This window comes from Perognathus longimembris, chromosome 1 (genome assembly GCF_023159225.1).
Source record: "Perognathus longimembris pacificus isolate PPM17 chromosome 1, ASM2315922v1, whole genome shotgun sequence".
Classification (NCBI taxonomy): Eukaryota; Metazoa; Chordata; class Mammalia; order Rodentia; family Heteromyidae; genus Perognathus; species Perognathus longimembris.
This window is the reverse complement of record NC_063161.1, coordinates 53777505-53792821: the sequence shown is the minus strand read 5'-3', so window position 1 is coordinate 53792821 and position 15317 is coordinate 53777505. Positions and strand designations below refer to the sequence as shown.

At 37.7% G+C, this 15317-nt stretch overlaps 1 protein-coding gene across 7 annotated transcripts in view; it reads left to right on the top strand.

Annotated features, from left to right (window-relative positions):
* Window positions 1-11667, top strand: part of Larp4 (La ribonucleoprotein 4) — a 150564-nt gene extending 138897 nt beyond the window's left edge. For 6 of the 7 annotated variants that reach the window (XM_048364421.1, XM_048364429.1, XM_048364413.1 and 3 more), the window contains 6 exons: window positions 3601-3813; window positions 4706-4754; window positions 7129-7287; window positions 8736-8860; window positions 9374-9542; window positions 11306-11667. In XM_048364421.1, coding sequence (XP_048220378.1) covers window positions 3601-3813; window positions 4706-4754; window positions 7129-7287; window positions 8736-8860; window positions 9374-9542; window positions 11306-11644 — 1054 coding nt within the window. In that variant the 3' untranslated portion in view covers window positions 11645-11667. The remainder of the gene's footprint in view (window positions 1-3600; window positions 3814-4705; window positions 4755-7128; window positions 7288-8735; window positions 8861-9373; window positions 9543-11305) is intronic. The other variant, XM_048364445.1, reaches the window with a different exon arrangement.
* The last annotated feature ends 3650 nt before the right edge of the window (window positions 11668-15317 follow it).

The following is a 15317-nucleotide window of genomic DNA, read 5'->3' as shown; positions in this document are numbered from 1 at the left end:
ACCACCAAAAAAGGAGGGGGAGGTGGGATAGAAGTGTAGCTGTAGCTCAAGTGGTAGAGCACTAGCCTTGAGCAAAAAGGCTTAGAGATAGCACCCATGCTCTTAGTTCAAGCCCTAGGACTGGCACCAGAAATAAATAAAAAAATACTTAAGCAATCTTAAGTGATAACTAGTCTCTAAATGTCATTTAGTATATTGAGTGAGAAATAATTTGGATTATCTTTGAAGTTAGAAATGTTAAGTAATTTGAATTATCAATGTGAGAATTGTGTAAGATATGTATTGTGTATATTTTGTTAGGAAATTGAAATGTAGAAGCTTAAATATTGGTAGTGACTGGCTATGATTTAAACCGATGCAGTTTGATTGACTGCAAAAGTTTGCACTTAAAGCATACTGTTCAGAATAACTTATTAGGGGGGTGAATATATGGCTCAGTAAAGCTCAGATAGCTTTGTATGTGCAAAGGCCCTGGGTTTGATCTCTAGCACTGCCAAAGGGAGCTAAACTATTAGGAATCCTAGAAACTTTTCTATCATACAGAGCTCTATAGGTCTTTTACATATTACATTCTATAAAAATACCAGCTGATAATCTCAATATGTATAACCAAAGACTTAAAAGATAATGCCTGATGACTTAGAATTACTTAATGGTTTTACATTAATTATTGTTTACCTCTTCGGGGAGCCTCTTAGTTTTTGAAGGTTTGTTCCCCCCCCCCCCCCCAATGATTTCTTTTTGGTGACTTTCAGTCTTTGGCCACTTCTAAATTCCAACTTGACTCTTTGGCAAAGAGATCCCATGGGGTAGGTTTTTTTTAATGATGATTTCTAGGAACTTAGTCCCTTAGGATGTTTTCCTAAAACATGCTTTATTGAAGAAAGGAGTCTCACAGTATAAAAAATATTCTTGGGGCATTCAGTTATGTACTACCTTTTAATTATCAGAATTTGGGGTCCTCCTTTGATGAATAACCCATTCATCAAATGCTTTAGCCAAAGCATTTATAGATTATTTAAGTATGGGAAGAGTGCTATATGAATGACAATTTTGAAGGACTGCTGCTTTTTAGGGCGTGGCAGCAGACGCCTGTATCCTGGCTACTTGGGAGAGTTAGATGGGGAGAATCACATTTTGAGGGCAATTCCAGGCAAAAAATTTAGCAAGAGCTCAGCTCAACAAATAAGGCAGGCATGATATCCTGTACATGCAATCTCAGCCACATTGCAGGCCATGTTTTGCAGAATCTCTGTTTAAAGCCATCCCCTATTTTAAAAAAGTGAGACCCTATCTGAAAAATAATTAAAGCAAAAAGGGCTAGGAGTGAGAGTCAAGTAGCAGAGCTCCTGCCTATCAAGTATGAGGTCCTGAGTTCAAACTATCTTGAAAGGAAGAAGAAATAACCAAGCCTGGTGACATGCACCTATACTCATAGCTACTTTGGAGGCTGAGTCAGAAACGTCATTCAACCTCAGGAGTTGGAAACTAGCCTGGGAAAAATAGATCCTGTCACCAAAAATAAAAGGATAATGATGGTGGTGTGATGCAAGATGCCTCATAAGCACAAAATGTGCCTTTATATAACTTGATAATATAACTGCAATTAACTCCCAAGACTCATTAGTAGGACATGAATATAAAAGATACTCTGTCCCCCCACTGCAATACTGTTCTTTAGAAAAGATTAATTTCAATGAGTTTATATATCTATAAAGACAATAATGTGTGAATCTGGAAATACCTTTATTAGTGTGTAGTTTTAACTCATTTACAGACAAAGAAAGTGAAGGGTGAATAGCTGAGTGCCATGGCACACACCTGTGAACCCAGCTACTTGGAGGCAGAGATAGGAGGATCAAGGTTGGGAACCAGTCCAGGAAAAAAAGTTAAGTGCAACCCTATCTCAAAAAAAACCAAACTATGTATAGTGGTTTGCTTCTGTAATCCTACCTATTTGGGAGTCTGAGTAGGAAAGCCACAATCCTAGTACTGCCCAGGAAAAGGTGGAAGACCCGATTTATAAACCCTAAAAATACAAGGGGCTGGTACATGGCTCAAGTGTTAATACTGATCTAACAAACTCAAAGCTCTGAGTTCAATCCTCTGTATAAGGTAAAAATCCTGCCAGGATTAAGATTAGGATATCATGGGGCTGGGGATATAGCCTAGTGGCAAGAGTGCCTGCCTCGGATACACGAGGCCCTAGGTTCGATTCCCCAGCACCACATATACAGAAAACGGCCAGAAGCGGCGCTGTGGCTCAAGTGGCAGAGTGCTAGCCTTGAGCAGGAAGAAGCCAGGGACAGTGCTCAGGCCCTGAGTCCAAGGCCCAGGACTGGCAAAAAAAAAAAAAAAAAAAGATTAGGATATCCACTTCTATAGGTTGGGAAAGGTTTTACTTAAAAATAATTTCATTAGAGTTAATCACAGTTGGTAACTTCTCTTGAAATAAGATTACTTATGATGAAAAATAGTATCTTCTAGGTGCCAGTGGCTTGCACCTGTAATCCTACGCAGGAGGCTGAGATCTGAGGATTTTAATTCAAAGCCAGGGAAGTCCTTGAGACTCCAACTAATCAGCAAAAAGTTGGAAGTAGAGGTATAGCTCAAGTGGTAAAATACCAATCTTGAGCTTAAAGGCTAAGCTAGAACATCAGATCCTAAGTTCAAGTCTCAGTGCCAGCACAAAAGAAAAAAAAAAAGAAGAAACAAAACATGGATGTACAGTTCTTGTACATGTTTTTGATAAGATATTAATTTTTTTATATTTTTTTGCCACTCCTGGGACTTAAACTCAGAGCCTGAGTACTATCCCTGGCTTCTTTTTGCTCAAGGCTAGCACTCTGCCAACTTGAGCCACAGTGCCACTTCTGGCCTTTTTTTTTTCTTCTTTCTTTCTATATATGTGGTGCTGAGGAATCGAACCTAGGGCTTCATGTATGCGAGACAAGCATTCTTGCCACTAGGCCATATTTCTAAGCCCGTTACTAATTTTTAATTACAGAAATAATACATTCCTGTCTTTATAGCTTTTGACCAAAACCAGAACACTGTTTTCTCCTTGTTTCTAAGAGTTGTCAGCTGCCAGGCCTTTATTTTGTAAAGTTAGCCAGTGAAGAAAAAAATTAAATTTTAAAGAGTCTGTTTATATTAACCTTATGACAGCCCAGTGATGATCACTAGTTCTACTTATAATAAGACTAACTTTCAGAAGTCTCAGCATTTTTCTTTTCTTACACAATTTTTCTTTCACTTTCACTTTCACAGCAAGTTTTAAAAATTATTGTGAGGTTATGCTGTAATTTTTATTACCGTTAAGTCTATTTGGAGGCCAGGTTTGGTAGCACATACCTGTCTGATCCCAACTATCCCAGGTAGAGTCAGGAAGATGGACTATTTGGGACAAATACAGGTGTAACCCTGTCTCACAAACAAAGGGTTTGGTTATAACTCAAGTGGCACAAAGCTTTGAAGTACAATTCCTAGATGTATACCCCTCCAACAACAACAACAGCAACCAGTGGGAGCCAGTTTTTAACCTGAAGGTTTTTTTTATCTAGTCATACTTTCATGTTTGTGATCTTATATTTCTTTTAGTGTGAAGCCTCATTTTAGATCATCCAGTGGTTCAGAACACTCAACAGAGGGCTCTGTGTCCTTGGGGGATGGACCATTGAACAGATCTAGTTCAAGGAACTTTCTACCTGAACGGCATAACCCTACAGTCACAGGGAATCAAGAACAAACTTACTTTCCAAAGGAGACTCCCACTTTGCAGATGGAACAGAATGGGGACTATGGTAGGGGCAGGTAAGGAAATGGGAGTATAAGAAAATTCTTTGTTCATCTTAAATACTTAAGTATGATCACTTTAAATACTTACTGATTTTTCTAATGATTTTTGTTCTTATTAATTTAATAAGTATTGTGTGGTTGTCCAAATAATGTGGGATAATAAGGTTTGTTTCTTTTTTTTTTTTTGGCCAGTCGTGGGCCTTGGACTCGGGGCCTGAGCACTGGCTTCTTTTTGCTCAAGGCTAGCACTCTGCCACTTGAGCCACAGTGCCACTTCTGGCCATTTTCTGTATATGTGGGGCTGGGGAATTGAACCCAGGGCCTCATGTATACGGGGCAAGCACTCTTGCCACTAGGCCATATCCCCAGCCCCGGATAATAAGGTTTGAGTTGTTTTGTTTTTGGTTTGGAGCAGGTTTTGGCAGTGCTGAGCATTGAACCCAGGGTCTCAAGTAATATGTTAGGCAAGTGCTCTTTCATGTGGCTATAGCCCCCAAGCCCAGTAGTTTTTGTTTCATCTTTATAATTACTAAGAAATAATAGACTACCCATAAAGAATGCACTTCAGAATCAGAGGCAGAGGTTTATATCCTGAAATTAAGTTTACTGAAGTACTGTTTAGAAAAATAAGGTACCCGATTGTCTTTTTGTTTTAATTTCTTTCAACTTACAAAAAATAGGAGTAGGGTTATATATAATTAAATTTTGATTTGCTTCTAATGTGGAAAGTGTACTAGTAATAAAACTGGGCCAGCTCTTGACAGTGTGGTGGTGACAATGGGTCACCTTTTAGGTAGATTAGCTTAGGATTCCTTCAGAAAATGAAAAATAGCTAATCTTCATCATTGGTAGAATGTGTATATTTTAATTATCTTATGAACTGCTCCACTCCCTTTTTTGTTTAAAGGAGAACACTCTTCAGAGGTCGAAGAAGACGGGAAGATGACAGGATCCCAGTAAGTATTTTAAAACACAGACACACACACACACACACACACACACACACACACTAGTTCTTCAAGATGGAATTTCATTGTGACATTTATTTACATATATACAATATATACAGTGTATTTCAACCAACCTGGACCTCTATCAATCTCCTTTGTCCTCCTCCTTCCTTCAGGTTTGTTTTTGGGATTTTTCTTTTTTGGGGTTGTTTTGTTTTGTTTTAGACAGGCACTTGAACTTGATACCTGCCACTTTGACTTGTTGGCTAGCATCCTATTAATTGAGTCACACCTCCACTCCTTCCTCTTTAAAACAGTTTCCACTGGTTTCATTGTGGTGTTTTTTGTTTTGTTTTGTTTTTTCATTTTTGCCAGTCCTGGGTCCTGAACTCAGGGCCTGAGCACTGTCCCTGACTTCTTTTTGCTCAAGGCTAGCACTCTGTCACTTGAGCCACAGCGCCGCTTCTGGTGTTTTTATGTATGTCGTGCTGAGGAATTGAACCCAGGGCTTCATGTATGCGAGGCAAGCACTCTACCAGTAGGCCATATTCCCAGTCGTGTGCGTGTGCGTGTGCGTGTGCGTGTGTGTGTGTGCGTGTGTGTGTGTGTGTGTGTGAGCTTGAATGCAGGGCTTGGGCACTGTTCCTGAGCTTTTATGATTAAAGCTAGTGCTCTACCACTTGAGCCACAGTTCTACATTCAGCTTTTTGGTGGTTAATTGAAGAGTCTCATCAGCTTTCCTGCTGGCTTTGAACTGTGATCCTCAGGTGTTGGACTCCTGAGAAGCTAGGATTGTAGACATGACTCCACCAGCATCCAGCTTCAGTAGTACATTGGTGTGGGGGGGACGGGACGGGACGGGACGGGGCTGGGGCTTGAACTCATAGGGTCTGGATACTGGCCATGAACTTCTTTTGTTCAAGGCTATCACTCTACCATCTGAGCTATAGCTCCACTTATGGAAGTTGGTAACTTGTTGGGAGATAATGGAGTCTTAATGAGTTTTCTTGCTTGGGCTGGCTTTAAACTGCAGTCCTCAGATCTGTCTCCTGAGTAGCTAAGATTGTAGGTATGAGCCATTGGCACCCAACTGAAGCATGCTTTCCAGAATCAAGGCAAAGCATATGCCTTTGTGCAGAAGGTATATCTTTTTTTTTTTTTTTTTTTTTGGCCAGTCCTGGGCCTTGGACTCAGGGCCTGAGCACTGTTCCCTGGCTTCTTTTTGCTCAAGGCTAGCACTCTACCACTTGAGCCATAGTGCCACTTCTGGCCTTTTCTGTGTATGTGGTGCTGAGAATCAAACTCAGGGAGGGCTTCATGTACATGAGGCAAGCACTCTACCACCAAGCCATATTCCCAGCCCCAGATACCTTCAGTTTTAAGGAGAACCATGTGCTCCTTTTGGTTCTAAAGCGAGCAAAAATAGCTTTGCACCACAACCTTCCAGACATTTTGCCTTTTAGAAGTCCTGCTCCAGCGGGCCTCTGCAAGCTCCAAGATGGTGGAGAGAACCCAATAGATCTTTTGGTGAGCATAGTTGTAGCTTTCAATTTAAAAAAGATCCAATTTGTTGTTTAATGTGCTCAGATGAAGTGTGAATGGAAATGGCTAATAGGCACTGGAGTTTTAGCTAAGAGGCCTGGATTAAAAATATTTAAACATTTAATTCAATGATGTGTTATAATTGTTGTGCAGCCATGACCCTTAGAAAAGGTGAGACGAGTATAAAGCAGAAATGACCAAAAATTAAAAAGTGGGCCAGGAAAATAGGTACGAGATGGCCTGGTCTGAAAAGAAACAAGAGAATAAAACTGAGAAAACAGTGAGCTCCCAGAACTAGGGGTGTATCTCAGTGATAAGAGTACTTGCCTTGTATTCTCAAAGATTTTAGTTTTCCTCAGCACTGGTAAGAAAAGGTACTCCCAAAGGAAAGAATGAGAAACATGCCAAATGCTGTTATGAGGTCAAGAGGTCTGGTAGCTTTTTGTTGCAGAAGACATTGATGCCTTCACAAAACAATATTAATGGATTGATGAATTTAGGAGTGAGGAAGCAGAGGAGAAATGATGCCATATACACACACGCATGCATGCATAATTATACATGTTCCTCTTCTACTGTTACGTATGTATGTATGCATGCAACTGTAGATAGAGGAAAAACAGAAGAGGAAGCTGACTAAATATAATTATACATAAGTAGAACTGGAATAGACTAATGAGATAAACTCAGGTGAAAATCCATGAATGTATAGGGAGACAAGTTATACCATAGAGACTGTTTTTCTTTTGTTTTTCAGCTTCTGTGTAGAGATACTGGAGTAGACATATGACCTATGCAGTGATTTGTGGCATTTATTTGTTTGTTTGTTTATTTTAAGAGACCTCATCCTTCAGCTGAAACAAAAGCTCCAACACCAAAGTTTGACTTATTAGCTTCAAATTTTCCTCCATTGCCTGGAAGTTCATCAAGAATGCCAGGTGAACTTGTTTTGGAGAATAGAATGTCTGACATTGTTAAAGGTGTCTACAAAGAAAAGGTAAACCTGAAGCACCAAGTATGATTCTCATTTTGTGGGACCATTCTTAGGCATTGATTTCACGGTTTAAAATTTCACTTGCAATTTGTATATATTTCTGTTGTAGTTTTTTACTGGTGAAGTTTTTGACATACTATGAGTTCTTAAAAAAAACTATAATAAAGCTGCATAAAGGGCACAAAATGTGTGACCTCGTGTTAAATTTAACACAAGATTTAGTCTATTAACTGTTTTGATAGAATTTTTGAGAGTAGTAAGTTCATTCACATTGTTGTCTAACCATTCTCTAGAATTTACCTTGGAAAACTAAAACTTTTTATCTACTAAACATCATCTCTTGTGGACCCCATGAGCCCCTGGCAACTGCCTTCCACTTTGTTTTTATAAATTGACTCTTGCAGACACCTAAAATAAATAGGATCATACAGCATTTGTCTTTCTATGACCTGGCCTATGTTCATAATAGAGTGTCCTCGAGGATTTAATTCACTTTAAAGGTGTATCCGTACTTTCTTTTTTATTTTTTGGCCCGTCCCAGGGCTTGGACTCAGGGCCTGAGCACTGTCCCTGGCTTCTTTTTGCTCAAGGCTAGCATTCTACCCCTTGAGCCACAGCACCACTTCCAGCTTTTCTGTTTGTGTGGTGCTGAGGAATCAGATCCAGGGCTTCATGTATACTAGGCAAGCACTCTACCACTAAGCCATATTCCCAGCCCAGTACTTTGGTTTTTCTTATTGACTAGTAATAATTTTTTTTTTGATATGCTAGCTTTTGCTTATACATTCACCACTTGGTGGACATTAGCTTGTTTTTATCTTGGCTAGTATAAATTATGGTACTGTCAACATTTGTGTGGTAATTCCCTACAGCCTTTTTTTTTTTTCTCTCCTCAAGAGTCTTGCTTTGTAGCACAGGCTGACCTCAGACTCATGATCCTTCTAGCCATGTACCACTGTATTCAGCTAGGCTTTTTTCTCTCCTTGGAGAGATAAACTGTTGTTTAATAGAGACATACGTTTTTATTTAACTTACCATAGGATAGCCATGTTTAACTTTTTAAGTAACTACCTGATTGTCTTCTAATATATTGCCAATGTATCAATGACCTAGTATCTGTAGCCTCACCAACATTTGTTAATGTCTGCTTTTTTTGGTTTGGTTTTTGAGATAAGAATTTCAGGTTGCCAAGGTGGCTTCAAACTCATAATCCTGCATTCATATCTCAAGTGATGGGAATACAGGTGTGCACCATTATATGTTTTATATATTATATATTATATGTTTTATATATGTTTTTGTTTTTTTTTTGTTATTATAGGCATCCTAGGGCATATAAAATGGTTTCTCACTGCTGGCTAAATGATACTAAGCATCTTTTCCTGTGCTTTTTTTGTTTATCTCCTTTGGAAACATGTCTAAATGTAAATTTAAAATATCTTTTTTTTAAGGACAATGAAGATTTGAGAGTTAGTTGCCCAGTACCTGCAGAAGATGACCAGACAGACTGCAGTTCTACCCAGCAACTCAGTATAAGTACCAGTCCTCCATGTACAGCTGAGCTTCCTGTGTTAAGGTACATATTTCAGAAAATATCTTAAACATTAAATTATTTTTTCTTAATGGAAACTTGGGTAGTGCACACTTGTAATTACATCATGCAGAACACTGAGTCAAGAAAATGGAGAGTTTGAAAGCAGCTTGGTTTACATAGCAAAACCTTTTTAAAAAATTTAACTTTTCTTCTCATTAGCAGCTGAACCATTTTTTAAGGCTTTTTAAAAAAAATTAATTTAATTTTTATTTCCGGTTCTTTTACTCCCCCCTTTTTTTTTTTTGCCAGTCCTGGGCCTTGGACTCAGGAGCTGAGCACTGTCCCTGGCTTCTTTTTGTTCAAGGCTAGCACTCTGGCACTTGAGCCACAGCGCCACCTCTGGCCATTTTCTGTATATGTGGTGCTGGGGAATCGAACCCAGGGCTTCATGTATACGAGGCGAGCACTCTTGCCACTAGGCCATATCCCCAGCCCCAGCTGAACCCTTTTTTTGTTCTGTTCTAATTCGTAACATTTAAATCCTCTTTTCCTTAGCACAACTCAGCAAGAAAAGGATCTAGTAGAAGATTCTACTGTTCAGAAGGATGGTCTCAATCAGATAACTGTACCAGTTTCCTCCCCAAGTACTGCAAAGCCATCAAGGGCAAACACTGCTTCACCATGCAGTAGTAGCACAAATGTACCCGTAGCTGTGGCCATACAGGTAACTTGAAGCATTCAGTTTATATGAGAAAATAATACAATAGATGTGTAAAACTTATTTTTTCAAATAACACTTTGTTATAGCAGAGTATTCCAAGTGAGAGCCACCTGAATCAGAAAGAAACTAAAAGAGTTAAGGTAATTAGGAAATGGGAAGGTAATTAAGAAATGTTCCTGTTGAACAGTGAAGAATTTACTGTTCACTTTTCTTTTTTGGTTGCGTTTGTCCCCATTCTGATCATGTTAAAGCTAAAGGAAATTTCTTATCCAGATTATGGTGAATTTACCATTTTGGAGCTATTATTAAAGAAACTTAAACCCTCTTAAAACTTAGGGTTTTTTTTTGTTTTTTTTTTTGGCCAGTCCTGGGGCTTGGAATCAGGGCTTGAATACTGTCCCTGGCTTCTTTTTGCTCAAGGCTAGCACTCTGCCACTTGAGCCACAGCGCCACTTCTGGCCATTTTCTGTATATGTGGTGCTGGGGAATCGAACCCAGGGCCTTATGTATACGAGGCAGGCACTCTTGCCACTAGGCCATATCCCCAGCCCCAAAACTTAGTTATTTTTTTGGTACTGATCCAGGGGTTTGAACCTGAGGTATGCTGTACTAAGCTTTTGTCCTCAAGGCTAGTGCTCTACCACTTGATACACCTCTACTTCCACCTATTTTGGTAGTTCAATTGGAGATAAGAATCTCATAGACTTTTCCACCCAGGTTGGCTTCCAACTATGGATCCTCAGAGCCTGTTGAATAGGATTATAGGTGTGAGTCTATAAAGACTTGCTCAACTGTCTTTCAGACTCCTAACCAGTCACTCACACTTGTTCCACAAGTTCCAGAATCATTTCATAATTTTATCATCGGGAAACCAAAAGAAGATAGAAAAGAAACACAATTTATGTTCTTCTCAGTGTTGTAACTGGGAGCATTTAAAATGGCTTTGTGTGTGTACTTGTGCATACACACTGGTCCTGGGGCTTGAACTGGGTGCTGTACCTGAGCCTTTTTGGACAAGGCTAGTGGACATTTCAGGTCTTACATTGGAGAAGAGTCTCATCGACTTTCCTCCACAGGCTGGCTTGTAGCCAGCTAGGATTACAAGTGTGAGCCACCAGCACCTAGTTTATAAGGAGCTGTTTTAATTTGATGCAATCTCATTGATTGCAAATGTCACTTCTTTCATTTCCTGGGCAATTGGAGCTCTATTCAAGTTTGTTGCCGGGCTGGGAATATGGCCTAGTGGCAAGAGTGCTTGCCTCGTATACATGAGGCCCTGGGTTCGATTCCTCAGCACCACATATGCAGAAAATGGCCAGAAGTGGTGCTGTGGCTCAAGTGGCAGAGTGCTAGTAGCCTTGAGCAAAAAGAAGCCAGGGACAGTGCTCAGGCCCTGAGTTCACCGCCTAGGACTGGCCAAAAAAAAAAAAAAAAAAAAATTTTGTTGCCTATACCTTTATCTTCAAGAGTTTTTCTTATGCCCCCTCTCTTGGTTTCATTCAAAATTTCAGGTCTTAGCATTGAGATCTTGATACATTTTGAATTAATTTTTGTGCAGGGTGAAAGGTAGAGATCTCGTTGCAATCTTCTAACATAGTTTTTTTCAAAACCATTTTTTGTCTTAAAAATATGTTTATATTTTAATAAATAGTTAATAAGAGTATATGATATTTTCCATTTCCTAGAAAGTAACTTTATGATTAAACTGACCCCTTTTTTTACTTTGAAGAATATAAACTAATGATTTCTTTCTTATTCCTTTAAAGGAACCCCGAAAGTTAAGTTATGCTGAAGTGTGCCAAAAACCACCTAAAGAGCCATCTCCAGTTCTTGTACAGCCACTACGGGAACTTCGCTCCAATGTAGTGTCTCCCACCAAAAATGAAGAGAATGGAGCCCCTGAGAAGTCAGTTGAGAAACCACATGAGAAATCAGAAGCAAGGGCTAGTAAAGATTATCCTGGCTTCCGAGGCAATACCATTTCCAGGGGAGCAGCTGGAAAAATCAGGGAACAGAGACGCCAGTTTAGCCATAGGGCTATACCTCAGGGAGTGACTCGACGTAATGGCAAAGAGCAATATGTGCCGCCCAGATCACCAAAGTAAAAACAGACAAAAAAAAAAAAACAAAAACCTATTCAGAAACTTTCTCTCTTCCCATTAAACTTGAGCTGTGGCTATATTGAACTGTTTGGAGGGGAGCAGGTAGCCAGGAAGGAAACTGAAGTATGTCCTTAAATCATTATGGATTTTGGAATTGTGAGTGATAGGATCCCAAAATTCATCTCTAAAGTGATTTAAAAATGCTGGAGGATTCCAATCAATATAAATATAAATATATATATAAATACATACATATATATATACTCATAGATAAACTATAATTTTTCTATTTTTGTTTTTGATTTTAATTAGCAGAGGTTTTTCTGCCTGGAATCAATTTTGTGGGTTTGGATTTAGCTTGGGGGAAACAAAAACATACATCCTTCAGTATAGGAGATGAGGGAGTGAGAGAAAATATTTTTTGAAGAAGCATTTCTGTAAAAATTAGAATTTACTTTTTTAAATCTATCTCAAGTTTGGCGTGGAGAATGCCATCTCTGAGTATATGGCCTTGTGTTGTAAAGCAGATGAGTGGCTGGGGTGACTGTCGTGGGTGTGAGTGTGTACTAGAGTGATTTAAGCCAAATCTGTTGTCATGTTAGTAAATGATTTGAAACCGAATGTAATACTTGAGTAGATCTTTTTTTCTAGTTTGAAATTTAGTTTTTGAATTTACTAATACTACATTCAACAAGCTGTTAAGCTGTGATTGTACTTAGAGATGTGACTACCAATCAGTTTGATGCTCAAGGAAAGAATGGGGGTTATTAAAAAAAAAATTGATGACTTTTCAGAGGCTTAAATTGCCTTGTGGGTTCTTTTCCCCCTTTAAAATGGGAAACAAAAAGGGTTTTGTTTCTTAATTTGTTACTCTTTGTTCTTTGAGACTGCCTATCCCAAAGGCAAAATAAGCATTCATCTACTGAATTGTATGTTTCTAGCTTTGACCAATTTAGTTGAACTTATAAGTGTTCTAAATTTCAGAATTGAACATGGAAGTGTTTTACTCTTCTGTAGAATATTAGGTTTCAAGATGGTAGGGGCAGACTGACCTGCCAGTAATTTATTTGTGTTAGTGTTAAAGATGAAACAATGTAATTGATTTTTAAAATAAGTAGTATAGAAGAGGAAAAAATTTAAAAGATTAATTTGGGGGGAGGTTTTTTTTTCCTTTCTGTTTACAATGTATTTATCACCTTCCTTCCCTCCAAAAAACAAAACACAACACACAAGAAGTCAAGAGACTTTTGAGATAAGGTGAGAAAGATGGTTGAAGAAAATTAATGCCTAATTCCTCAATGAATAAAGTTGTAGCTGCCATATACTAAATAGGCAAGTTTACATGCTGGCATTTATAAAAAAAGATTAAAATAGTAAAAACCATGTTGCATTAATCTATTTTAAGACATACCATGTTCAGAGTTGTATGTAGGGTGGGGTTTTATTTTTCTTTCTATGGATAGTTTATAATAGTACAAACTGTCCCTTATGTTAGTGAGTTACATATGTACAAATTGAAACTGTAAATTGTGAACACTGGAAAGCACCATTGTGACATAGAGTAAACATCTTAGTAATATATTAAAAATGAATGTAAATGGAGGTTAAAATTACATTACTGTGAAACTCATCTTCTAAGTTAAGCTTTTGAGATTTATCTTAGCAAGTAGCCATTAAGAGCTTTGAAAACACTTCACATATCTGTACAAGCCAGAATTATTATGATTTCTTTGTAACTTATTCAGCTTGGCAATTGCTTTTCAATTGGTGAGTTGATAACATGGTATAATCACTCAGTTTGAAGCTTTTCATTTCTATACACTTAACAATTATCTGCTAGATTAAACAAACAAAACTACCTATACTAAAAGTTTAGAGAACTTTAGGTCCTTTAAAAAATATTAATCATTGGCTACATCTGATAAAAAGAGCTCATTCTGGTTTACTTAGGTAACAAACACTGCAGTTGGTAGAAATGATTAACATTTAAGGTGTTAACACCCTGTGAATGCTTTTGATTTAAGAGAATAATAAACATTTTGTAAAAATCACTTGGTAAGGATTTATAAAGTTAATTATTGCACTTAAAATGGAGGTTCCCCCTTCTGACAGATGTAGTCTTGGATCACTTTTATACTTGTTTGGCTTCTTTCTTCATAGCTCACCAACATATAAAAATCTACAGGTTAGCTTTTTGTTTGTTTGTTTCTTTTTAAACAGTGCCAGAGATTGAACCCAGGGCCTTCCACTTCCACATGGCTATGCAAATGCTCTACCACTGGTCTATACCCCCAGCCCCTGAATGTTCTAGTTGATACACAAGAAACTTTTTGAGGAAAGAAAATGTAATTCTTGCTTTTTCTCCAAAATATCATTGACTGTAGAAAGACATGATTTTTTTTTCCCCCATAAAACTAATTTGCCTCTTCACATCTAAATAGTTCCCATTTGATGGGATGTAAAGGGAGGAATAGTGTGTGTATATATATGTAATATATATATATTCACAATTGTATTTAGCATTTATTTTATTGCAGCAAATTTAAGGTTTGTATCTAAGTGATGCCTGTGAGTTGTGTGAAACTGTTGGCTTATTCCCAGCACTACTCTGATGTGGGTGGGTGTTCATTGTAGTTCGGCTATTATTGGTTCTTTAGAAGGAGGAATTTAAATATCAAAGTTTTCACTCTCACGGCTTAACATTTTCTTGGCCTTTGGAGGCTAAAGATACCTAAATGTGTGCTACAGTTTTCTGCCATAGTTCTAACTGTACGAGAGAGTAAAAATCATACAAGTTCATCACCTTGCACTTCATAGTGAAGGTACTTAGAGACATTGCAAAACCTGTCTCCATTTTCTGTCTTGGTAAGTGAAGTTTTCATAGTGTCTAAGATCTGTCTGTAATCTAAGAAATCTCCATCTTTCTGGATACAGACATTGGTATTTAAAACAACCCATGTAAATTTCCTTTTTCAACTGGATTTTGGAAGAAAGATAAGACCTTTCAATGCTAAGAGTTTGTTATCTTACATGCTCAATTTGCAAGTAATCAAATGACATGCATAATTCTAATTTTTGGTTCCTAAAGTTAAGGTAGCTTGAATATTGTTTCACATTCCTTTAACTCTTTAAATAACCAAGTCTTCTTTGCAAAAGGCTTAATAATGGAATGTTAGCATCTTCACCAGTGCAAGGGAGAATAATAACAATCCTGAAACAAAATATTCAACACTTTCTCTAGTTTTATTAGTTATGGTCTTAAAAAAAATTAAGTCTCTTGACCTAAATATCCACTGGTTTTACTTTGACACAATTAAACAACACTGGGTTAAGTCTCTTTGGTATTTGTGTTGGAAATACATATTAACCATATTTTAAAAGTACCAATTTTGGTTTTTTATGCAAAAGGTAAAACTCAAAAGAGAACAGTGTAAATCATTTTGAGGAGTTTTTATAAATTCTTAAATATAATATATGATGGATTTTTTTCTAATTTTTTATATTTCCTTACCGTTTGGTGGCTACTAATTGAACTTAGGCTTTTTTGGCATATGCCTATATAGGTAGTCTGAGCTTTGAGGAAGACTCTTGGACATGTCAATTTTCATTAGGTGAATGAGGACATTTTAAGAAGTTGAATTTGTTTTCAGGTTGATAATAAATTCTCTTTTAAATT